This window comes from Falco punctatus (assembly GCF_963210335.1).
Source record: "Falco punctatus genome assembly, chromosome: 8".
In the NCBI taxonomy this organism is placed as follows: Eukaryota; Metazoa; Chordata; class Aves; order Falconiformes; family Falconidae; genus Falco; species Falco punctatus.
The window spans coordinates 63892159-63917636 of record NC_137588.1 but is presented as its reverse complement, the minus strand read 5'-3'; the positions used below and the strand labels follow the sequence as shown (position 1 = coordinate 63917636).

At 46.7% G+C, this 25478-nt stretch overlaps 1 protein-coding gene across 8 annotated transcripts; it reads left to right on the top strand.

The window, feature by feature from the left end:
- Positions 1 to 25478, top strand: REEP2 (receptor accessory protein 2; the record flags this gene model as incomplete). Of its 8 annotated transcripts, XM_080397819.1 has the most annotated exons (10): positions 1 to 284; positions 1973 to 2056; positions 2258 to 2330; positions 7511 to 7587; positions 8751 to 8819; positions 9035 to 9155; positions 9690 to 9803; positions 10147 to 10294; positions 10600 to 10757; positions 12788 to 25478. In XM_080397819.1, the coding sequence occupies 9 exons, from the start codon at positions 2025 to 2027 to the stop codon at positions 12860 to 12862; spliced, it is 867 nt and encodes a 288-aa protein (XP_080253945.1). In that variant the 3' UTR covers positions 12863 to 25478. The 8 variants fall into 8 exon arrangements, 4 of the variants coding, with proteins under 4 accessions (XP_080253945.1, XP_080253943.1, XP_080253944.1 ...); XM_080397817.1 differs by lacking the exon at positions 1 to 284 and having other exon boundaries at positions 1563 to 2056; XM_080397818.1 differs by lacking the exons at positions 1 to 284; positions 8751 to 8819 and having other exon boundaries at positions 1563 to 2056.

The window sequence follows — 25478 nt, the reverse complement described above, 5'->3', positions numbered from 1 at the left end:
TCATTCAGGCTGTAATAGATGGGTAGATATTTGGGCACCTATTTTAACCATTTGTAGAACACAAATTTGTCACAAGTTATTTCAGCAGTAGCTTATCTGCTAGAAAGGTATACAGCCTTAATTTGAAAACAATCGATGAATTGCATTCCTGGGTAGGTCTTGAGATCCTAATTACACAGCAGTATACAATATTACTAATAAATCATTCTACTTTAATTTGACCTGCAGCTGGCTTCCGTTCCAAAAATAGCCCTTGGGTACCAGTAGTTTCTCCTTGTGGGAAGGTAAGTTAATGAATTAATTTCTTGTTCTTCTTTAAAATGTGGGAAGAAATTGAGCTACTTACTTCTAACTGTAAATTGCTAGCTTTAAATGCCTTTCCTGAAGTTGCTCTAAAGCTCGGTGCGCTGCTTAACAGTGAGCTGCCACTTGACACATTCACAAGACCCCTGCTCTACTAATGCTGATGTCCATGTTCTGTAGTTCCTGCCACCACTTATTTCTAATGCACTGTAAACCTTCCGTTCCGCTGCTCCTTGATATAATAAATAGTCTGAAACACTGAAACAATGCAACACATTTTATTTAGGTGCCACTTACCTGTGCTGCAGTTATTTAGCCCTCCCATGCTCTTCCTATGTTGGACTTGGCCGGTCTCTGAATTGTCCCTCTTCATTTGCACCGTTCGCTCACCTGAGCCCCAACACCTGGTTCACGTCCTGGAGCTGCTGCCGTGGTGGGAAACGGGCAGGGGACTGCGGTGGGAAACAGCGCTGTGTTGGCAAAGGTCACACACGTTGGCATTACCTGGCGGGGTAGAGCAGTCAGAGCAGTTTCCTCTTACCCCATTTGTAGGTCGGTTGTGCCATCCACGGTGTAAATTGTGCAGCCCCTTATGCAATCATTTGGTGGCCATTCATACCCAAAAGCAGACTGTGACAAAATGTTCTTTGTCACCGTCTGTAGAGACATTAGCAAATTTCCATTACATGTAAGAGCTGAAAACACAAATGTTCTGTACTTTTCATTGCTCATTATACCGAAGTTCACGCATCCATGAGGGAATTCCTCCCCGGCAGCTCTTTGTTTCTGCTCTGACCCCTTGGTCTCCCGCGTTCCCATAGAGGCCGTTTGGCCATTAACGAGGCGCTGCCTTCCTGCGGGATTGTGCGGCTTGGGGTTGGGGTGTGATGGTCGGCTGGGGCGGGTGTTAGGGTTTTTTATAGAAAAATAGTTTTCTAACAATTTTTTTTTTTTAATTAAGTAGTGGTTTATGTAATGGCCATTTGGGTGCGATCCAGAGATCTGGGCCTACTCATCCCTCACCTGCCGTGTCTGTCCGGGCCGGGGGGCGGCAGGAGCCGCCCCTCCCCCGCTAACCCCGGCGCTGCCCGGGGGGCGCTCCGCTCGGCCGGGGCTGCAGGGAGGGGGCACCGGCCCCGCACCCCCGGCCCCGCCAGCCCCGCGGTTTCGGGGTCGGGGGCGAGCCCGGGAGCCCCGCAGGGCCAGAGCCCTTGGCCCCCGGCCCCACCGAGCGGCCGGGGCGGGCGGCGCTGGGGAAGATGGCTCCGGTGCCCGGGGCTCCCCGTCTGCCCGCACCCGGGGCCGGGCCGGCGCCGCCTCTGCAGCTCCCCGCCGTGCGCCGGGCCCGCCTGCCATCTTCCCTTCCCTCCGCCCCCTCGGCCCGGCAGCCCCCTCCCTCCCCCGGGCTGGGCTGGCCCGGGAGCCCCTTCCGTCCCCTCCCCCAGCCCTGGGCCGGGCGCCCCCTCCCCTTCCCTGCCCCGGGCCGGCCGGGCGCCCCCTCCCCTCCGCCGGGCCAGCCCGGGACCCCCCGCCGCCCCCTCCCCCGTGCCGGCTGCGCAGCGGGGCGGGATGCCGGGGTCTGGCCGCGGCCCCCCCGCTCTGCCGCGCCGGCTCCTCCCCCCGGGCCCCCGGGGCGGGGCCGCGCCTGCTGCAGGAACCTGCCCGGTAGGAGCCGCCTCCCGCCGCCGAGCCCGGAGCCGCCGCCGCCCGGAGCCGCCGCCATGGTCTCCTGGATCATCTCCCGCCTCGTGGTGTGAGTGCGGGGCGGGGGCCGAAGGGGCGCGGGGGCGGCCCGGGGGGGGCCGGGGCTGCGGCGGTGCTGCCGGTTCTGCCCCGCTGGGACCGGGGCGGGGGGGTGGTGGCGGCCGGTACCGGCGCAGGCGGCCGCAGGGCGGTGCCGGGGGCGGCGCGGAGCCCCCGGCTATGCGGGCGCTGAGCCGTCTGTCCCCCGCAGGCTCATCTTCGGCACCCTCTACCCCGCCTACTCCTCCTACAAGGCCGTGAAGACGAAGAACGTGAAGGAATATGTGAGTAGGGGTTCGCCGCGGCCCGGCCCCCCTCGCAGGCGCCGGGGGCACCCACCGACGCGGGGGTCGCATCCCGCAGACGTGGCTGCCTTTTACCGGGAGATGCTGGATGGGGCGGGGGGGGAGCGGGGGAGACGCTGCCGTCTGGAAGCATCTGAAAGTGCAGGACAAGTTCTTTCCGCTTAACTTTATCCGTACTCGGTGTTCGGGGCTGTATTTTGTAGTTTTTTCAGCATCACTGCTGTTTTCTCACAAAGGGCTGAGTAACCGTGCAGGGTGCGTGTGGGTGCCGTCGGGGTGCTGCCCCTGCCCTCCTGCCTGTGCCAGTTGCTGTGCCCACAGCCCCAGGCGCCACGCAGCCTGCCGTGCCCCGCAAGGGGTGTCCCCAGCCGGCTGGCCTTGCAGCAATGCAGCCATGCAGCCTGCCATCGCCTCGCAAGGGGTGTCCCTGGCTGGCCGGCCAGGTGAGCCGCTTGTCTCAGGGGTCAGATGAGTTTTTGTCTACCTACAGCAAGGAGTAACCTGATGGTTATAGTAACACCGGTGAGTAGGATGCTAGTTATCAATATTGCGTTGTGACGCAGCCTGAGGCTCCTCGCCCCACTGGCTCCACTCCTCCCTACAGAATGACGCGTCAACAATAAATATTGCAGGATATAGGCCTTTTTGTCCCGTGCTGCTTTAGTTCTCTGGAATTGCCCTGACCTTCCCTATGTGTTGGCTTAAAATTCCACCTGCTGGGTTTGGAAGGAGGTGCCCAGCCGGGGTGAGGGTCTCACTCGCAGCGCACAGTGTCACAGACCACAGCATCGAGCTGGGTGGGGTGGGGTGGGGTGTTGGCTTTGGGGTTTTTGATAGTGGTCTCAGCAGAGAAGTCAAAATGCAAATGTTCAGGCGGCATGGATAACTGGTACGGGTGTTCGGAGCGAGTGTTGGAGATTTAGTCAAAACTACAGTGAGCCTTACTAAAATTCAAAGTGTATTAGTAATAACATGAGAAACTGAAAAGAAACTGTTGGAATAATCGCACGATCCTGTGATTTCATAGTTACCTTTGAAGTTCTGTATGAAGATGTATTGTATCACTATTGCCTTCTCTGGTCTTCCTCTCCTCTTCCTTCCAGTTGTCTGTGACCTTCATTTGTTGCGTGAAATGCATATTTTTTTACCCAGAGTTTTATTCTGGCTCATAAGTCTCTGTCACAGAAGGATTGTGTTCCAGTTACAGAATCTGTGTTAACTTTAAGACAGGCTCAGGTTTCGGAGCTTTAAATTGTTTTGCTGAGAACTTGAGGGGAGCAGGGGAAAACCCACACCACCCTTGTTTTTTAAAACAGCCTATAAAGACCCGGTAAATACAGAGCCTTTGAGCCTGTAGGCATTCTTCACAGTAAAAACTTGCTTTTTTTTCTGTGGGTAGGTTAGCTGTTGAGGTATTAAACGGTGTGTTTCCTTGTAGAATGTAAACATTGTATTGATCGGATTTTCTTTTGGTAGATGTTAGCTACACTGCTGTAAGGCTTTCCTAAAGAAATGAGACATGTTACTTGAGTACTATAAAGTTATCTTAATGATAACATCACTACTAATGACCTGGTTGTAAGCCCCACTAGGGATGATGTGGAGAAGTGTGGCATGCATTTTGGGGTTTTGTTTAATGCTTCATTGATACAGTTTTCTTGAAGTAGATCATTCCAGATTATTGCAGCAGAAACTTTCCTCTTGTTTCTAGTGTCAGTGAAAATACTGGAGTTAGTTTAAGAGAATTTATTTGAACTGCTGAAACTGATGTTATATAAATTTTCTCCTTGAGAGAGCTACATCAGAAATAGGCATTCAGGTGTTGGACTGCCGTCTGCCTAACTCCTTCATCCTTGGAGCGCTTCTTCCTTCTCAGCCAACCAAGTGGAAAGACAGAGAGAGCCCAGTGTTGTTCAACACAGGAAAGGGTGCCAATGTCTGCTCAAACTGCTCTTCCTGGGAAAAGGCAGTGGAAAACCGGAATGCTGTGCTGCACGTTTTGAGAGCTGGCGGTGTCTGTGCACAGCTACTGGCTCACAGTGCTGAAGAGCTAACAGCAGCGTGGGAGAGGGGTCTTACAGGGGCATCTGTTGGTGTGTTGGAGGTTGAGTTGACACAGACGAAGCTACCACAGGCAGTCCGTCTGTGGCATCAGGGTACAGTGAAAACTTACTCTTCTCCCCCACCATGGTATAAATTTCTGACAAGTCCTCAAGCAGCTGTGATGAACTGCTTCTAGTAGGTCAGACTGTTTTAAAGTAATTTCTTTCTTTTTATGTGTCACCTTCAGCTTTGGTCCAATCGACGTTTCAGCTGTGCTTTTGCTTTTACTGACTTTATTTAGGGTTTTGGTGCAAGTTGGGGAGACTATCTACGTGCAGTTGGCTGAAATTGGTGGTCATCAGCTTGAGCAGCAAAGACCTGACTCCTTTTTAATGGATTGAAAAAAATACGGCTTGGTTGACCCTGTTTTTGAAGGTGTTTGTAATCTGTGGATTACAAACATCATAAGGAAAATCTGTAGTTACAAACATAATAATAAAAAAAAAATAGTGATTCTTCCCCTCTGCTTTCTGCTCTTCTAGTTTCTGATCATCTGCACTTCAGGGACTTCTAGAGCTAGAAGGTGGGTCCTTCTAGTTTATTTAAGAGCTAGATTTCTTTTTGTCTTTGGCTGTAGAGCGTAGGGTGAAGGGTGGCAGGAGAAGATGGAGAGCAAGAGACGTGTTCCGTATCAAAGACGTGAGCACGCAGTTTATTTAAATAGTTACAAAGCAATGTTTTCTGTTCTTCTCAGTTCTTCTTCTAATACCCCTGAGCATTCTGTTAGCAGAATGAAAAACTTTACTGAGCACCGAGTTTATGGCTTCATCAGGCTGTCTGCAGTGACCCCTCCTGAGTGGCATGAGCAAATTTCTGTAACCGCGGTAGTTTTCACTAAGAAGCAGCAGACATTGTAAGTTTGTTGCTTTGTATTTAATGTGACAGCGAATTCACGTCTAAGTGCAGGCATGCTGAGCCATGTATGAGACGGTCAGCTGGAGAACAGTCAGCACAGATCACTTTCTGAATTCTTTAATCAACTCATGCCTAATCCCCTGGATAGAAAAGTACCTTCTGCACATTTTGTCATCTTATTATTCAGAGCCTTTTCCAGATCTTTCATGAAGATGAGCAGCACGGATCTCAGCACTGAAGCCTGTGGGATTCCACTGGTAACTTTCCGTATTGTGAGAAACGGGCATTTATTTTTATCCTTTGTTTCCTCTCTTTTAAGCAATTGTTAGTCCTCAAGAGTCTCTTTTTATCCTTGACAGTTTCTTTGAGTGTTTATTTAGGCCAGCTGGAAACTCTGTAGGAGCCCCCTGAACCCTGTCTGTAAGGGAGGTGCTGGAGCAAGAGCCTGTGGAAACCACATAAGAATTCTGTTACGTTTGTGAGATTTAATTTATGTCTGCAAAAAACATATACGTCATTATGTGATATAGATAGCTACGTTTCTGCTAATTGCTTTTATTAATATTGCTTTAATTTTACCTAATAATGAAGCAAGATTTACTGGTATGTAGCTTCTCTGAAATCTCTTGCCCACTGGGGTCCCTGTTTGCCCCCGTTGTATGAAAACGTGTGTGAATATTGATAAAACAAGGGCTGCATTGAAGAGTTCACTGTGCATTGCGTAGAGTTGCTTTAGAAGCCGAGTGAATGACACCTGGTCCTGGTCCTGTCCAAACAGGTGATACAAGGAAAGAGAGAAAAAAAAAAAAAAAGGCAGGAGTGTACCATAAAATACAAGTTTTGCTACTTTCTGTTGTGAAAAAAATTGCACAGTAAAGTGGAAATAATTTGGGCTGCTAACCACTATTTTCAAAACCATCCACTGTGTGAGCAGGGGTGGAGGAAGCATAATTTTATTGTTTAGAAAGTTTTGGAGGGTCTTTCAAGAACAGATCGGCAAATTTTCCAATGTGTGCAAGTGTGGGGAAGTACCTGCTTTTAGAGCTTCATTTGCTGTAACAGAGACTATCACTACTCTGTTCGTGTAATTTTAATGTACGAATTAACGTGTGGATTTAATTTGTGGAATTTATTTGATTCAGTTTAGTTTTCCTTTCCCATTCTTGATGATACTAGGAGTTTTAAGTTGCTTTTAGTAAAGGCTAAAAAAAGCTCTGAGCGAAGACCACTTCTTTCCACTTATCTTCCAGTTACATTTATTATTACTTCTTAACAGCATAGAAAACTGGCAGTTTCCCTTATACGATATTGGCTCTTTGGAATTTGGAAGTTTTTGGGTAGCAGGTTTTATATTTCAACTGATTCCTTTTCAGAAATAATTGGCCTGTAGCTGAGAGGCTTGTTACTACAACAGCAGTGTGTGTGTGGTGGTGGTGGGATTATTTTGTTTGCTTTGACAGAAATACCTACTGCTGCAGAGAGGGGTGAGGAAGGAGGGAGATAGACGGTCAGGATACAGACGCACTGTAGTAGCACAAAGTGCACTTTGTAAATTCTACTCGGGACCGTAAACAAGGAGATCAGGTTCATGTGGCATGTTCTTTGCTTTCTGACCTCTCATCCTTAGTCACTATTTAAAAAGAAGAGAAATGCTCATGTAATTTCTGGTAGTAATGATTAAGGCAAAGAATGCTTATTAATGAGTTAGAGAAAATACCATATCTGTTGATTTGTGGTTTTGGTGTTGGGGTTTTTTTTTTTTCCACCCCCCCCAAGAAAAATCTTTAAATCAAGAAAATATAGGGCTACAGTTGAAACTAAACTTTTGCATATGTGTGTGTATATATATTTATTACAGTAATCAGGATATATGAAAGACTGTAACTTCAAGTGAACTGCTTACTCTTCACATAGCTTATTTGGGCCCTCAGCGCTGTTGTGTCACGATGTTGCTACAGGGCGTGCGTTCACGCGTGCCTCTGTATGCATATGTCTATTTGGAGCACATAATCCTGCATGTTTTCCCAAACTATAATGTACCGTCTGGTATGTGACCCTCTTCATTAGCAATTGATTCTATATGCCTTCTTGTTGTTGGATTCATCTTAATGTGTGGAGATGATGAGTCATTTTTACTGAGAAGGAATTTCACTCTCTTCCTGGTTCTGGTGGATGTCCATTGAGTGACTGCTCTTTTGCAGGTGAAGTGGATGATGTACTGGATTGTGTTTGCCTTTTTCACCACGGCAGAAACGCTCACGGACATTGTTCTTTCTTGGTGAGTTCCTTGGCGACATTTTTTTTTGGTTGGTTGGTTGGTTTTCTTGTTTTTTAAAGAGAGGGGAGTAGTGTCAGGATGCTAAAAATAAACTCTCCTTTATGAGTGTTCAGTCCCTATGAAAGGTCTGCAGATCTGTAGATGTTGTGGGTAGTAGCTGCTGTCTTAACTGTTTCATCTCGTATACTTGCAAACTGTTAAGATAAATACACAGTATCTGTAAAAGGATCGTCATGAGATAAAATTTTTTTGAGAAGCTGTTAATGTGAACTGGTAAAGTTTGAGAAATGGCCTAAAAGACACTTAAAAAAAAAAAAAAAAAAAAAAAGAAAAGGCTGGTGGAAGGAAGGGACCTGTTTTGCTTTGCCAGCCTGTTGTGTGGAGGAGCAGATCAGGTATCTGTGCTCTGAGTGGTTTTTGCTTGAGGAAATTCTCTTTTGCTAGCGGGACTGGGGTGGCATGGAGCCGGGGGAAGCAGATTCTTAATCCTTTCAGTGCTGTGTGTCATGCTTGGCAGTGTGGAGGCCTCCAAAAATGACAAGTCACCATCACATGTGTTCAGCCAAACCTTTGGAACAGGGTATCTTCAGCTTCTTCGTTGCTTTACTGTTTGAGCTTTGCATACACCTCTGAAAGAATACTAGCTGAGAGTGGCATCTTTTAAAGAAATACGAAACGGCTACACATGCCTTACAAAAGTGCTCGGCAGTGTTGCCTCTTCCTGCATAAAGTTTGAAAAGCAGACAAAGGTGTCAAAAGTACAAGAGCTTTGGCTTGTTCACCCACTTCATGGACCACAGAAAACAGGAGTCTCCTGCTGCTAATAGAGGCAGCAGGAGGTTTGCACTGGGCTGTTGCAATCTCTGCTGCTGCTTCCCAGAGTCTTGACTGGGTTAGGGCTAGAGATGAAGGACTTACATGCTGCCTCCTCTCTTGCATTTACACTGATGCTCCTTCTGTGTTGTATCCGGGGAGTGTACCTGCAGGAGGTGTCGGAAACAGCCATCCGCCCTAGCAGGAGCTTGAGATTTGCTGAGATATGTAGTTGAAAACTTTTGAAAATGAGAGGGGAAACTAATGTCATATTAACATCCAGTGGATACTCTAAACAAACTTCAGAACGACGAGAGTAGCTATCAGATTGTAATTTGGTGTGTTTGCAGGGCTGAGAGATGCCCTGTTTATGGAGTTTTCATGGCTATGGATGAAAGACTAAATGAGACTCAAAGAAGGTATGTCCTAGGATTCCAAAGAGGGTTTTGCTGTTCTGACCTGATATATAGATTCTTTTGTTTCTGAGCCTTTGTCTTGCCTTTGCTCTTTCTGCCTGTGCTGCTCCCTACCAGTTATCTCCATCTGTCTCTGTGCTGATCTTGATTCCAGTTCTCCGTCTTTCTCTTCCCTCTCCCTCTCTCTTTTTTTTTTTTTTCTTCCCTCTTTCTCTCAGGTTTCCCTTTTATTTCGAGCTGAAAATCGCATTTGTGATTTGGCTGCTCTCCCCTTACACCAAGGGCTCCAGTGTCCTCTACAGGAAGTTTGTGCACCCAACGCTTTCCAATAAGGAGAAGGTACTTGCTCGTTGTTAGAAGGTAGCGACGTGCCCGGGAGCTGGCTCGTGCCATGGGACGTGCCAGTCGTGCTGCTGCTGCTGCTGACATGAGCGGGTGTTGAATGGTTCTGTCTCTGACCACGATGTCGTGCTGCAGCTTACTGAAGATTGTAACATAGCCAGTAGTTTGCCTAATGCTTAGATAGCATGTTTGGCTAACCCAGCGTCATGAGCCCATGTAGTCACTGTCAGTGGTTAAGCTCTTTGAATCATGATAGCAGCAGCACGTTTGGTAGCCGTGCTGGTTTTTCACATTGTCAGTATAAGCAACTGCATTGTTTCAGTTGTTGCAACTTGGAAACAGCATGCTTTAAGTAAAAGTTGCGTTTGCAGAGCTCTGTGTAAGTAACAGAGAAACTGCAGTTATGTGGTCAATGACAGCCTGGAAAAAAGCATCCAGGTGAGCTTTGGGGTTTTTAGGGTGATGGTGGGGAGACTTTGATCATGTTTGCTAATGAGGAGCTAAATGCCATGTTCCACATTGCCTTCCTAGGAAATTGATGAATACATTACTCAGGCTCGTGACAAGAGCTATGAAACCATGATGCGAGTTGGCAAGAGAGGGTTAAACCTTGCTGCCAATGCAGCAGTTACTGCAGCTGCAAAGGTAATGCAACACCTTCTGTAACTCCCTAGCAATTTATTTTTTTTGTGCCAGCCATCGGTGCGATGGGTCTGGTAGGGATGCTGGTACTTGCTGGCACCTCTCCACTGTTTCCTTGCACTTAGTCCCACCCTTTGACTTAAGAAAAGTGGTGGGAGAGTGGAGTGGATTTTGCTTTAATCTCTTACCTGTTGATCTTGGGACCATACTTTTCTTTTTCCCTTCTCTGTTTTTTTCAGAGCACCCTAGTGGGGAATAGGGCACCTTTCCTCTTCTAAATGGTCCCACGTGAGACGGTCCTGGTGGAGGCGAGGTGCCCCTGACCCTTGTTTTTATGTCCTCTTAGGGCCAGGGAGTGTTGTCTGAGAAGCTGCGCAGTTTCAGCATGCAGGATCTCACTCTGATCCGGGATGAAGATGCTGTGCATATACGAAGCCATGAGCCACAGGTGCACCCCTCTGGTGGGAGTCTTCTTGAAACCATTGAGGATTCAGGTACAGAACACCCTGCTGGGCCATTGTAGGAGGCCTCATGTGGGGAGCCAGGAGGGGAGGAAGGCTCCCCTGAGCTTCTCATGCGTTGGGTCGCAGAAAGGCTGCAAGATTCCAGATTATCTGGTAGGAGTTGCATTGCCCTCCTTCATCCCCTCCCATCTACTAACACATCTCTGTACTTTATGGATTATCCTTCTTAAGGATTGTTGACGTCCCCCTTACATGTGGTCCTTCAGGATGGTCTGTTTTAGACTAAACATGATCTTTCAAAAGTATTTGCTAACACTTTTCCCCATACTCCTTAGCTTCCTGTTACTCCTCGGGAGAGGAGAGCAGTGTGGCACAGAGGTCTAACGGAACCCCGTCGGAGACCAGGACAGACCCGTCAGATGAAGATGCAGGAGACAAGCTTCCTAAACGCACCCAGAGCCTCAAAGCTCCTAAGAAGGCGGTGAAAGCTGAGGTGAGCTGTGTGTAGATTACTCCCAGCACAAACACTGATTTGCGAGCTTTGGTGGAAGGCTCTGGCTTCGTAGTCACGGTGTGTTTAGAAGCTGTCCGTGCAGACGGGGCTGGACTCTGCTACTTGGGCCCTACGTGGGCTGACTTGCCGCGTACTCGCTGTACCAGCCTCTAGCGTTTGTACTTCTGTCATGCCTGTGAGACCCTGGCAGAAATCAGGAGCCAGCTTGGCTTTGGTTCAGGTTTTGTGTTGAAGGGTGCAGCATCGGACACTTCTGACGTGTTTTGTTGGCTCTGTCCTCAGACTGTAACAGACAGGAAAGAATATTTAATGCTACCGTGACGTTTAGCGCTGGGACAACCGCTTTCCCCTCATTTAAAATGCAGCGGTTCTGTACCCTCTTAGGTCTTCCTGGACTCCGGCGTATTGGATATGGGGAAGATGTAATTCCCTCCTCCGCACTGCTCCCCATTCCCCCTTGCCCCAGGGTTTTGTCTTAAAGTTTGGGTGACTGGTCGTCATTGAGCTGTCCCCTCCATATGTCCATGTGATGGTCCAGGATGTTTACAGACATTCAGATGGGAGGCGAGTTGCCTGTATTCTTACTGTAAAAACACCATACATGGAAATAAATGCAGCTGCATCCAAGAGCCATTTTAGTTTAACAATTACTTTTCAGCTGTTGGTGTCTTTTGTAGAATGTGCTTTTTGAGGTGCTGCTTTCCAGGTTTTTGCTCTTACTCTTAAACTCTTAAACATTTCTTGTGGTTCAATTTATACATGGTAAAATGCTTCTCCCTTTTTGTGAAGTTGGGGTCCTATTTGCTTGATTCAGCTTGGACTCCTAATTTTATTTTTAATTTTCCTTTTAAGATAGAGTGCTCTATGACTGACTCACATTGTTGAGCTTTTCAGGCTAAATATTAAATTGGAGGAAAGTATTGCTTAGAGCATCACTTCAAGTTGTACCGTTAACTTGATTTTGCCGTGTACAGGACACCTCTGGGTGTGATGAAGATGTGTGTTACAGAACTGCGGAAGAGCTGAGGTTGGAGGGGACCTCTGGAGGTCACCTGGTCCAACCCCACAGCTCAAGAGAGGCCATCTAGAGCCAGTTCCCTGATTCCAAGCCCAGATGGCTTTTCACTGTCTCCAGGGGTGGACGTGTAGGTCTGAAGATGCATTTAAAATCAGCCTGGATCTGTTTTCAATACCCAAGGCTGATTTCTGAGCTGACCTCCTCTGTTTTCTTCCCTACCATATTAGATGGCAGCAGGGAAATAAGAGGAACAAAATCTGATTCCAAGCTTCCTAGTGAGGAATTTTTAAAATGAAATTGTGAGAAGACAGTAATGCCCGTTCTGTGGTGTTTATTGTGAATATAGAAATTCTGATAAAGCCCTTTGCAGGCATGTTGGGTTTTATGCTCAGTCTGTTTAGATCTTTGGTTCAGATGCAGGAATTGCCGGAAGTCTTTGACTGAGATCTCCGAGACTGCCCAGAAGGGCTGAACACATCATAGATCACATATGCACTCCTCTTTCTGATCTCTACAATGAAAGGCACTGGAGCGAAGCGTGCAAACTAGTTCAGGATGTTCCCACGTCTTTCAGAGCACAGCATTTGGAATGGCACTCAAGAGGCAGAAGGGTTTTAGTAGTGAAGTGTTATGCGAATGCTACCAGTTGGAAATATTGCTGTGTCTAATCTTCTGTTGAGACAGCTGATTTTACTTTATTTTGTTATTATTCAATAATATATTATATATTGATTTTATTATCACGCTTGTCCTGTTCTAGAATGTTGTTCTCTCCAGGTTGCTATTTGATGGATATGCTCAGTGTGATTTGTTTGCTAACCAAAGCCAGATGGAATGGTGAAATCGCCTTTTGGAAACAGCAGACGACATGGACAGGGGTGTCATCGCTTTGGAGTTGTTCTGCCCTGGTTTTGCTCTTCATTCTTGTGTCTTTCTGTTAGACATTTACGTGTTACAGTAACCTAAGATGCCTCTTTTTCTTTCTTCTCAGCTTCCAGTAAGAGGCATGAAAGCCCGCCCTAAGAAGAAAGCTGCAGGCTCTTTTGCTTCTGGCGAGTCATCCTAAGGAGACCTCCCCCTCCCCAGCACCTGTCTCTGTCCCGGGATTTGCCTGTCGCTTTCGAGGGGAAACTCCCCAAAGGAAGGGAGCCGAGATTCATGTACATAACAGATATACTGCTTTGTAGAGCTCATTCCAAGGCAAGGGGGAGGCTGGGATTCAGAAAATGGAGGAGAGGATACATATCCTCAGGAATTTTCTCCTTTTCATCTGTTTGTTGGAGGGGATGCTGATATGTCTGTACATAGCCTGTTGCTTTGGAATTCCCACTGTGTAACCCTAGTTGGGGAGAATCTTTGCTGGAAGAACTGACTAGGGTTAGAGACATCCATTGCACAGAAGCTGGAAAAATATTAGACACTGGAGTTCCACAGGGGTGGGTGGCTCCCTAAAATGTCTTCTCTTGCTCTGGGTATTCTTCTGCAGCTGCGTGTTGTTAAGAGGTGCCCACCATGATTCATCCTCCCCAATGGACTGTACTCGTTATGTCCATCCCCTTTGAGAAGGTGACCGAAATGATGTATGCCGAGTGCTTTTGAGCACACAGGACTAGCTCATGTGAGGAGTGTGTTAAATTCCCATTACTAGTACTGGAAGATGAAGAGATTGTTCTTTATTTTATTTTTTCTGGAAGGTGAAGTGAGGAATTGAAAAACTGACTAATTAAGAAAATGTGCTGTTGTATGCACATGTGATGGAGTAGCTACAGGTACCTGTACGAGTTAACTGCTGAGAAGGAAAGTTGGGCACCTGTAAGATTTTGGCTCTTTTGGAAGCTGCTTGGATTTTGTTTCAGGTTCAGTTGTTCGCCTTGATTCCTGTGAGAGCATCCGTGAGGCGGGTTCCATGCAGAGCTGGCCAGGAGACTGTTGCTTTGCCATTTAGCAGTTGAACTCCATGTTATCCTGATGCTTGTTCCTATGGACAAATTCTTTCATTCTGCCAGGTGACTGGGGAAAATCCAGCTCAATATAGTCTGCAGTCATGCCTGAGAATTTCGGAAGCCCTTGTCTCTCAGCTGTAGGAGATCCAGTTCTCAGGGCATGAGAACTGACAAACAGCTGATGTATGAATTTTGCTAATTCCAGGATTCCGTTTATGGTGGGGGATAAAAAGCGGGGAGTAGGGCACAATACAGTGATTAATTAGTCCACTTGCTTGATCCTGCTGCAGCCCTTGCACAAATTTTGTCTGACCGTGTGCCATGTTTATCAATGTCCTGAGAGTTGACCAACCTGTAACACTTGGGACAGAGCTACGCTGAATGTAGAGTATGGATTGTGGGAGTGAAATTGCAGCGCTGCAGAGAAAATTCCCGTCGTGCCAAGCCTTACCAGATTCTAACCTGTTGAACATCGTTAAGGGGAGATCCCCGCCGCGTACACGTGCCAACAGGGTCGGTGGGAATTAATGAGATGAGGGTTCCTGTTGCCGATACCTGTCATGGGGGAGCACTGTTACATGGGTGTCTGAATGAATACTCATGGTCTTAATGTTTACTGACAGTAGTTATCAAAGGAGCCAGGCTCCTCCGCCCCTGCTGAAGACCGTTCTTAGCGCTAGGTGCAGGCATTCGCGTTTGCCCACATCTTTTGCTGTCGCATTTCTGAAGTTATGGTGGATTCTTCACAGAGCCCAGTATTGTACCACTGACAGTGTATAGAAGCACTTCTGCAAGTAGCATTCCACAAGTATTTCTGTCCTGAAGAACAGCCTTTCAAAAGTTCGTGAAGTTGAGGATTAGGACTGAATTTTTTCTTGATTTGCATTCTCTCGGTGGCAGATTTTTATGAATTGACCAGTTATTTTAGGAAACCAGTTAAGCTGGGTTTACCTTCATTTGTAGCTTTTTAAAAATGAAGTCTTGACAGACCATGTCAGAAACTTGCATCTTGTCAGAAGTACTCGTCTGAAATTATCCGCAAGGCCTTATCCAGAAGCCAGAAGAAAATCCTTGCTTTGGCTTTGAGTTCTGAATTTCACAAAAAGCCCCAAGTATTTTGTCCTTTTTAGTTTGTTGGCAAACATTGAATACGTATCTCACTAGTACATGCAAAGGCATGTCCTGAAGCAGGAGTTCTTTCTGTTTCCAAAGGAAATTCCTCTTTCTATGAGAGGGATACAAATCTTTACTGGTTGTGTGGAAGATGGAGTTGTGAGGAATTGCTGTCCTGGATTTTACTGTACTGAGCAAGAGAGAACCATTATTCTCTATATACCAAATATCTCTATGACCATATTTCTTGAAATATTTTTTTAAAACTAAAAATTTCCATAGCAAATTATTTACGTAAATCATTGTGAAGGACTTGATTTGGAAGCCAAGGACTGGGTAGTCCCCTTACGCTGATCTTCTTGCCCTTGCCTTGTGCGTGCGTTGTGATAGTCTCGGAGCACTCGGGTTTCACACAGTGACTTTCCAGAATGTTTTCTAGAATCGGTTCATTTGTAGTAACTTCCTGCTTTGAAGCATAGGAAGAATTTCTGAAGACTCAGTTTCGGCATTTGGATTGACCTTTGTCTTCCTGTGCTAGGTCCTGTGCCAAGTGTCTTTCATTTAGCACTGATGCTCGACATCGGTAGCCTGTGGGCAAGTACGGGCCAGGCTTAGCCTGGCTTTTGTTGTACAGGGGAGTTAAATGACTTCTGGCTGTAAGAGAGTCTGGGGTAGAGTCAGGGACTATTATCTAGTGTGCGATATGAAGCTGGTGATGTCAAGCAGCAGAACTTACCCAGAGCAAGAACAGTGTCTTAGCATGGACACGATTTTCTTCTTCCAGTACAAACGTGACTGCTAGATTGTGCTCTGCTTGATCAAAGCCTCTGCAGATCTGCCACCACCCATGTGACCTCTTAGTGAGTTTCTAGATATAGTTCTGCATTGGATGACATGGTCTTGCGCAGAAATTCTCTTGTTAATGAGAACGCTGAATGTGCTGTTTTGATAAAATGCTTTTATCAGCTGTTGTTCAGTGTTTTCAGCAGGAAATGCTGGAATGTAGTTTCTCTTCAGTGTCATCTGTGAGCTTCATTGTGCAATTAAGCAAATGGTTAAATCTTCACCTAGCAATAGAACCCCTTGTGTTCAGTAAGTGTTTATAACCCTTCTCTAATATGTCTGGGCACAGAGGGGAAACTCAGTAAGAGAAAATGATACCTGGAGGTGGGGCATGGAGGGGGTGGTATGTTTGTGTCAGACTTTGTGTGCCTAAAAATTAGCCCAAAATACCTGTACCATGAGATACAACGTCAAGCCATGACTGCCTTTTGGAAAGAAATGTACCTCCGTGCTTTGTAATACTACAAGTCAGAGTTCTGCAGTTGGAAAAGTGTGAAATGTGGTTTCCCTTCTAGAGAAACTTAACCAGTTGCTGCACGAAAGGGAAAAATGTTTTCTTGCTTGGCAGTATTCTCCGTGGTGGGTAAGAAATAGGAAAATACAGGGCAGACTGCTGACAGGTTTTAAACCTTAAGCTTCAACTAAACATCTTAATTTCTTACTGTTCTTTATCAGGTTTCTGATTCTCCAGCCTTACGTTTCCAAGGCTGGGGGACTGATTTCTTTGAGACTGGAGTAACTTCCTTGATGGGAAGAGGGTGTATGAGAGAGGGCGATGCTGGTCTTCTTGACCAGCACCTGACCAACACCACCAACAAGCAAAGCTTGTTCCAGGGAAGCTGCATCTTCCCCCGTTGCAGTGCATTGTGTTCCATTCACTGTCCTTTTGCAGTGCTGGGCCTTCTTTTTTTATACATCCCTCTTGGAAGTATGACTCCCTCACAGTATACGGCCAAGTAATTTCAGCCCTGAAAAAGCAAGATTTCTACAGAACCCCCACTTGCCAGAAATTGTTCTGTATTTTTTGTCATCTTAATCAGTAGGAAATATAGTGCCTTAGGAGGAAAGTGGAATAACTGTGGAATACTCTGCTGGTTCTTGGATCTGCACGTTGCATTGTATCAAGGAGGCTTGCACATTAACTTGAAGTGCTGTCGTACGCTTGAGAGCAGCTGTGGGATTGAGCTGAGTTTTCCTCTCTGTCTTCCAGGCTTGCATATAATGCTGGAAAGTGTGGCTTACTGCCTAAGGGAGAAATCTAGGGGGTAAAAAACTCATTTTCTTATCCTTTCTGATGGGGACGGTGTATTGTCACATTGCTGTGCCTCTTGCTGGGGAGATGATGAATCACATCTCCGTGTGATTCGGTACTGCAGCTTTTCTTGCTTTACCCACTATGAATTTGCAGTGTGCTGCCTGGCTGGAGTGTGCTGTGGTGCTGCTTTCTGAGTCGCCCGGTAAAGTCAGGTACCTGGAAAACCAGCAGGGAACGCTGAAGCTGTATGAGCTCATAGAATCATCGAGTCCTCAGAGCTGGACCACTCTGGAGGTGATCTCGTTCAGCCTCCCTGCTCGAGCAGGGCACCTAGAGCAGTTGCCCAGCAGCTCCTGGGTGCTCTTTGTGGTCTGGAGCCTGCTGAATCTAGTGTTCCAGACCTGGAATGTGCAGAAATGCATACACTGCAAGGGGCGGGGGGGGGGGGGGGTTGTGCTTAGTGCTACCGAGGAGAAAGGATTCCTGGTCACCTTACATCTGGAATCTGGCACTGTTACAGGACACTGTAAACATAACTCGGTCATGTTATTTATAGGTGGTGTTAAGGAGCCTAAAGTCTTCAGAAGAGATCGTAAGAGGTGGACGGAGTAACTTGTGGGAACAATTGGTTTGGGCAGTAAATGGAGACCACAGACCTGCACAGCAGCCGAGAACCTGTTCTGTGCGATAGAGTGGAAGATGGGCTGCGTGCCAGAGAGTTGGCCAGAAATACTGCTGACTTTCTGATCCTCAAGCAATACGTGAACTCCGCACCCTACAAATTAGAGCCTGATTTCTCTCTTGCAGCACTTCTTTCAGCGCCTTACCTTTCTGAGCTGGGCTTGAGCTACATGCATTAAGATGCCTGAACCTTTCATCACTTCAGAACAATAAAATTTCAGCGTTACGTCAGCAGGCAGCTGATGTGCAGGGAAGACCTGGTGAAAATCGAGTACCTCACATCACTTTGTAGTAGATACGTTACGGTGGGAAACCACCAGCAGGGAGCTCCAGAGGATGCATTCATCTGGGAATTTACCCCACCACACACAAAACGTGTGGATTTGGGTGCACCAAATGCTGGGCTTTGCTGCGCTTACATACACAGCTCTCTGTGGAACCCCAGAATTTAGTGTCAGAATTGCCAATGCTCTGTTTCTGATGAGAACTGGAACCAAAATGATATAAAGTGAAAAGAAACAGTGGCAAACTGGTGGGTTTTTCTGCAGTTTTGCAGGTAAATCTAGGTCTTTGCTGCTTCTTTGCCTAAAACCTTTCCATGAACCCCTTGTAAGCAAACAGTTCCTTGCTCTGTTCTTCAGCTCCTATCCTTTCATGACCCAGTTATGTTTCTTATGTGTTCACTTACTAAGCAAGGGGCTACTTCCATTTTGCTGCCTGTGGCATGAAAAATACTGTCTTCTAAAGCCGAAATTCAGCCTTTTTCCATTATTTAATCCTATTGACCTAGAATCATAGAGCGGCTTGTGCAGCAGGGGCTGGGGCTGGCAGCCCAGGTGGGGTCTGAGCATCTGTTGCCAGTAGCGGTTTGACGCATCCCCCTTTTGCAGTGGGTTCTGGCTGAGGTGTGCTTGCTGCGGAGCCTCGGGGCAGCGGCCGTCTAGTCAGGTAGTGTTGGAAGTGATGTTTGTGGGAAGGTGGCAAGGAAGAGTGAACTGTAAAGGAGCAAGAGTTCAAGTCTTCTGGAATATGTAACTGTCTGAGACGAAAGGATTTGTGGCAGCTGTAGAGGTGTGTTGCTGTGCTGACTTGCCGAGGGTGGGTGTTTGGTCGTGTTCTGTGCAGCAGGTCAGGGAGGAGAGTCGGGCTGCGTGGCAAGCAGATAAAACTGTTACATGCGAGGGAGCTAAGTTTTTATCCTAAGTAATGCTTAGTAACTTAAGGAAAAGGAAGTTGGAAGATTTTTGGTGGCTTTATAAAATAGGAGGTAAGTTATCTGGATCCTCGAACATAGTATTGAATAAAGCCTTGTCTATTCGGGCTGCTGCCGTTTGGGGAAAGCACTGAGCTGGTGGGCTCTCACTTTGGCTCCTCTATTAGACTATTTGTCAAATGCTGTGAAAATCACAGAGATACAGAACATTTTTATTTTGCCATGTTACCATGAGTTCTCAGGCATGCTGAGCTGTGTGTGGGACAGTGTTGGCTGAATGAAAACCCGGCAAGAAAACAGAGAAATGGAGGCAGCTCTGGCAGGATGAGGATGACTGAAGGACCTTCCTTGAGTGCAGAAATCAGAGACTGAGCAGCAACGCCTGGTTTTCATTCAGCATTTTCCTGACAAAGTTCCCGTTAGCACAGTGCTGATCTGAAGGCACAAGGGAGGGTTGTGAATTGGTTTTTGTCCACCAGAGGGTATAGGCATAACGTAATGTATGTCGTGAGAGCGAGCAGAGGCTTCTCCGCTAGCGAGGATGAATGTCAGTATTTGCTGTGCGTGGGAGCGAAGGTCCAGCCTTAGGGTGGGGGATACCCACGCCCCCCGGCTGGGGCTGTGATGGAGAGGTACGAGGTGATGCTGCCGTTAAGACGGAGCTTGCCGGCCTTTCCAATCCAGCCAGTTCCCAGCCAGGCTTGCTGAGGCAGTACCGTGTGAGGGCAGCTGTCCTCAGACCCCCTTGCTGCTGTCCTCAGACCCCTTTGGTGGCTACTCCAACCACCTCCTAGCCGAAGGAGGTAGCTCTGGAAGTGGCGGTTCCCAATCCCATTTGCAATTAACCCATTTCTGCGTGTTTGTGTGTTCAGTGGTATTGCCCTAATTGATACTCTGAATTTTGTGGTATTTTCCAGTAAGAATGAGTAGTTTCTTTCAGTTAGATCTATATGCTGTGAAAATAGAAGCAATTTTAATCTAAAAATACAGATGTCTCCAATGGTTCCTATGGTAATTTGTGACCATGGCAACAGAGAGTCAGCATTCTGAAGAACAGACAGGTTGGTTTGTGGTTTTTTTTCTTTGTCAACAATGTAATTAGTAGTGCAAGTGTTGCAGGAAAAGGCACTGACTTTATTTCTTAACTGTACGAGATCATGTGGGCACAAGGGGTTTGGATGCTGTCTTGGGTGCGGTTTTGCTGGAAACACTGATGCGGTACGGGTTGAGGGGGGTAAGGGGGGTGACAGCCCGGGGGGCAGCCAGTCAGCAGCTACCCCGGGGCTCCCTGCTGGCTCTGGTCCTGCTCAGCACCCTCGTTAATGACGTGGGTGATGGGGCAGAGGCACCCTCACAAGGCTGCTGGTAACGCCAAACCAAGGGGTGGCCGGTGTGCCAGGGGGCGGTGCGGGAAGCAGCGAGAGGAGCACGGAGTGTCTGACCTTGCATCTCAAAATACATGGGAAGCCTGACGGGAGCAAAATGAGACAGTCTGAGGTGCTCTCTGATGCTGAGAAAGAGGAGATCTTTTATCTGCAACGTCATAGATGGAGACTTACAGGCTGAAGAAAGGTCCAGGACATGGCAGAGAGGTTAGTGCAGGAAAGAGAAACAGAATTTAGAGTAGGGCTGAGGATTCTTTATTGTCAGGCTTTGTATGAAAAAAAACCAAACCAACTGATACATTTCTGCCCCATGTTTCCATCGTATGGTCAGGGTTAAATAAACAACATAGCGCTTTCAGGCAGGTGCTAAATTTCAACTAAAAGTTTTGGATTGCCCTGAGGTAACTGTGACCCCAAGAGCATGTATTGCATTATAGGAAACACTTAGTAATGATTTGAAGAGTTACATTTATGAGAAATTAATATATTATTGAGGGAGGTACAAATGGGCTCTCATGGCCAAGCCTCATATTTAGTGACCACCTCCCTGTGCCAGCATGGAGCTAATGTAAAGGCTCTCCGCTAGCAGCACTCGGTGTCAGTTTTATAAGGAAACGTGCTGGATATAAGTTTAGCCAAAGCCAAATCACAGAATTTTCCAAGCTTTCTCTTTTCCCCAGGCCCTGTTGGGGAATCTAGCAACTGAATGGAAACTGCAGCATTGCTGCTGCTGCTTGCTAGTCTGGGGCAATGCATATCTTGAATTAAATAGAATCTAAACTGCATTGAAAAGCCATTTTTTGTAGAAGCCAGCTGTTGGGACCATTCTGTTTGCTGCAGGAATACTGTAACTGATCGGTGGAGCCGCTGTAGTGCTGCAAGGCTGTTACCCCAGAAGGGGAACATGGAGAAACCCAAACAGAAGTGGGTGGGCTGCTGCAGCCTCCGTCCCCGCTGCTTAGGCTGCATGGTGGCAGCCTGGAGTTCACACACATACTGCAAAAGCCTCTTACTGATGCCATCACCAGTTTACCCATGCTCTGAAGCATGGTGGTGTGAAATGACTGAGTTACTGGGGACTTTGGCAGGGGAGAGGGAGTTGTTTGAATTCTTTCACTAGTCTTTGGTAGTCGTTCAGAGTCTGGTCGCTTGCTGCAGTACGCCGAGTTAAATGTAGGAACCCTAAGGCATCCCAAGCTCTTGTTGCGCTTGCTTCGTTACCCAGACTCTTTCTGGGTATCTTTTTTACATTTTGTTTTGCGAAGAGCACTAAAGCATATCATGTATTATCTCTTCGATATCTTGCTCTCCTACTTCCCTTTATTTTCTCATATCTCAAAGGTCCCGTTGTTTTGCTTCCGTTTTTTCCCAGGGCGCTATACGAAAGGCTCTACCGATGCAGATGTGCTTTCATTCCACAGGGTGGCAGCTGATCCTTATTTCCCTTCTTGGTTATTTAGACATTTCTGCTAAAAGCAGCTTTCCTGGCCAGGTTTTCCTCCAAAGCCTAAGGATCACGAACCTATAAATACAGCCCTTCTGTCGGGGTTAAAGAGTTTTTGGGAAAGCTTGTTGCATGGTGTCTACTCGGGCTGTATCCACTTGCTGAAGATTGTAGCAGCTGACAAGACGAAAACAAAAAGCATCATTCAAGGACTAAATTTTGAATATTACATATTGCTGCTGTTTTGTGGGGGTCTCTCTTGTAAGCAGTGCTGCAGGCACAACACAACACAAGCGTGTGGTGGCACCTCCAGACAGAAGCTGCTCCGGTGCAGAGGCTGAGTTACCGATGGGCTGGGGGAGAGAGGCTCTGGAAGTTGCTCATTCACTTTTTACTTCCAGTTTATTTTGACAGATAAATGTCTCGGATAATTTTAATTGAAATTTCTTTATGTCATTGTAATAGGTTTATGAGTTGCAGGTATGGCTGTTCTTTGCTATCGCGTTCACATGGTTTCCTCCCACCCTGCCCCAGTTTCTCATTATTGATCCCTGTGAATATTTTTTGTTAAAAGGCTGCTGTTTTGTTATCTTCTCAGACTGTGCTCCTCAACTGCTTTAATTTATCTCCATACCTTTCTTATGTGTTTAGTCTTCCGCCTTTCCCCCTCTCCGTTGATGAATAAAGATATGACAATTAACACAGTGTCCTGCTGTTTCTGCCGTGTCAGAACGAAGGCGAGTTTTGAGAGTCTGGTTTGTCCTGGCCTTGTTCTCTCACTGAAATGTTGCCTCTCGTTAGGCTGTGTCCACTTCCCAGCTGTGAACCGAGGACTTGGGCTCATCTCTCACATCACAAGTGTCTTTAAGTGTCCTTTTGGCGGCTGCATGTCCAGATACCCGAGGAATCGGGCTCGCTTAGTGCCACGGGTCTGCGAGCCCTGCCCACGCTGCAAGGGCAAGTAACTTCTGGGGAGGGAAGGGTGGGAGGAACGTGTGTGTGCAGGGTTGGAGAACCGTGAATTCCTGTGTCTGGGTGCCTGTGCAGAAGCAGGGGTTGCAGCCAGTACTGCGCAGCTGCGGTGCCTGGGCACGAGGTGTTAGATGGGTGATCAGACAGTTGCGTCCTCGCAGGGCGGGTGACGGGAGCTGTGCTTGGCACAGGCACAGAGGGCTGAAAATTATGAGAAAAAAATGGGCAGTGAGGAGAATTTTCCATGGTTGTCATGAGTAGTTGGTCCTCCACAGGTCCTGCTAGTGAGTGATGCGGGTGGTCAGGGCTAGCGGTTGTAGTGAAGGGAGTAAGGGAGGAGTTCAGCCGGCATGGCTTCCCACTTGGTGTTCGGGCTAGATTTAGCTGGTGGACCAGGGCCTCCAGCTGGAACTTAGCAACAGCAGTAATGGACCGAGTCTCTGGTTTTGATTGAGTTGAAATCTTTTTTGACTGTGAAATTCAGCCTAGCGATTTTTCTTTTTCTTTTTTTTTTTTTTTTTTTTTCCCTGCAAGTGTAGTTTTCCTTTGGGACTGTCATGTAGGTGGAGCCTTTCTCTTTTCCCTCCTTGCTGTCGGTTTTTCCTCCCAATGCTATGGATGTCAAGCCTGCCAGTCTGCCACCTCCGTGGATGTCCTCATGAAGGAAGCAGATTTGCTGCTGCCTCTGTTTCAGCCAGCTCAGAGTTGACGTTCCCAACTGCAGCAGTCAGAATTTGAAATGTTTATGTAGTAAATAGAAAGTGTTTGTATTTCTGAGCATATGCAAAAATATTGCGTGTTATTTGGCTCTCTGTGTAAGTCTGTGACATTTCCTATCCCCACTTTTCCCAGAGGACAAGTGTATATTCATGTATTTGTCATACGCTTAAATGTGATACAACAGCACTTGACCTGTGCAGAATGATTACAGGAGCAGTTAATGAGTTGCACAGGTTTGGACTTTGAGTTTGCTTGTTTGTTAGAAACTGGCAACTCCTGAATTCCAACCTCTCCTCCTCCTCCTGGGCCAGCAGGCTCAAGTGTAAAGTACCACCGAATTTGTGAGTTGTAGGTATTAGGTTAGAGATGATTGGCAGGCAGCTTAGTCTGCTAGCACAGTGATGGAGATAATCCTTTTGGATCCCAGAGATTATTATCTGGTGAGGAGCATTTGTCCTGGTTTATGATGTTGACTCACTAGAGCTGTCATTATTTAATAACGTGGGTAACTGCGAGGCTTCGGAGCCATTCCCTGCATTTGGTAGATTTTTAGATTTTAGATTAGATGCAATTCCCAGCCTGGCTTCCCACGGAATGGGAATACAATTTCCTGCCCTCAGCTGGCGTGCTTTTTTCTCTACCAGTCAGAGGGGGGATGAGTTGTGTTCTTCCTAGCATACAGAAACCGTTAGAACTGTTTATAAATGAAATGCCGTTTGGATACATGAGACAGGGACCAAAATGAAAACAAGGCTACAAAGCAATGAGATGTCTCACGATGCATTTGTGCTCTGCCTTTGATTTGAGGTGTGAACCCAGGCCCTCGCATTCCTTCAAACAGGCCCTGCTGCAGGTGGGATCAGTGAAATGCCAGGTTTCATTTGGAAAGCTGGCTAGTGGCAGTATTGGGGTGCAATGGTATATCCATGGTGTTCTGGTTTTAGCCTTAAATATGTGTATTAAATGTTATGTTTCATATAATTGTGCCCAGCCATTTGGCCGCTTTTTACCTAATCTGGTTTGGTTGGCTTTTGTGTGCCTTGTGAGTAGCTTTTCTTGGATGGTGTTAAGTGGGTGAAGACCCTTCTGAAATGAGTATGTGTAAAGAAAAGGATCAGAGATACTGTGAGAGGAGTGAATAATTATTTCAGGGAATGTCTGTTTAAACCTTCCAGTCAGCTTTTGCACAAGTTTTTATATTAGCGAAATTACAGATGAATGAAGCCAAACCTTCCCGTTCATTAGCACCAAAGAAACATTGTCACTTCAAACTCCAAGAAAGCTGGAACAGTGAAACCTGTGCCAGTTGTGGACAAACAGACACAGCCTTGTAGTTAAAACTTTTATTCTCTTAATCAGAATAAATTCTTCAGCACACAAACTAAATAACTGTGATTATACATACCAGAACAGTTTTCCTGATGGAAGAGGAGCAATGTGGTTCCAGCAGGAATGCAAACACGCTGTTGCTATGGAGCTTCTGCCATCATCATAGTGGAAGCCACTGCAAGTGCTGCCACACTCAGCTTGCAGAAAAAGCAGTCACAAACTCAACTGATTTTTACAGAATTCATTAATTACATGTTATAGCAGTGAAACGGGAGAAACGGTCCCACCAAAGTAATTTGGATCCTTTTCAGAAAGTGATCTAACTCATGTGCCAGGATTTACATTAAATTTCCATGCAGCAAGAGAGCAAAGGCCAGACGCAGGGCAAGAAGAGCTGCTCAGTCAGCACGTAGGTACAACAAAGGCAGTGACCCGGAAGAGCATACAGCAGCTGAATGAAGTCCCTGTACACAGATGTGCACATCTGTGGTAGAAGAAAACACCCACCCTGAAGAAGTGACTTGAAAGAAGATGTTTAACAGTTAGAACTATGAAGTCTGGAAAATCCTGGCCTGTTTGGAGCTACTTAGAAGAAGAAAGAAGTAATTGAATACACCATGTAGTTTAAGTTACTCATTTAGTCCTGATTTGACGCTGTCATTCCTACAGTGCATGCATCTCAGCCATGCATCTCGGATGGATTTCTGGACACAGAAGATGGTATTTTACTAAACTTTACATACCTAAACCTTTAAATGTCTTATAAAATACACTCTGATTTGAA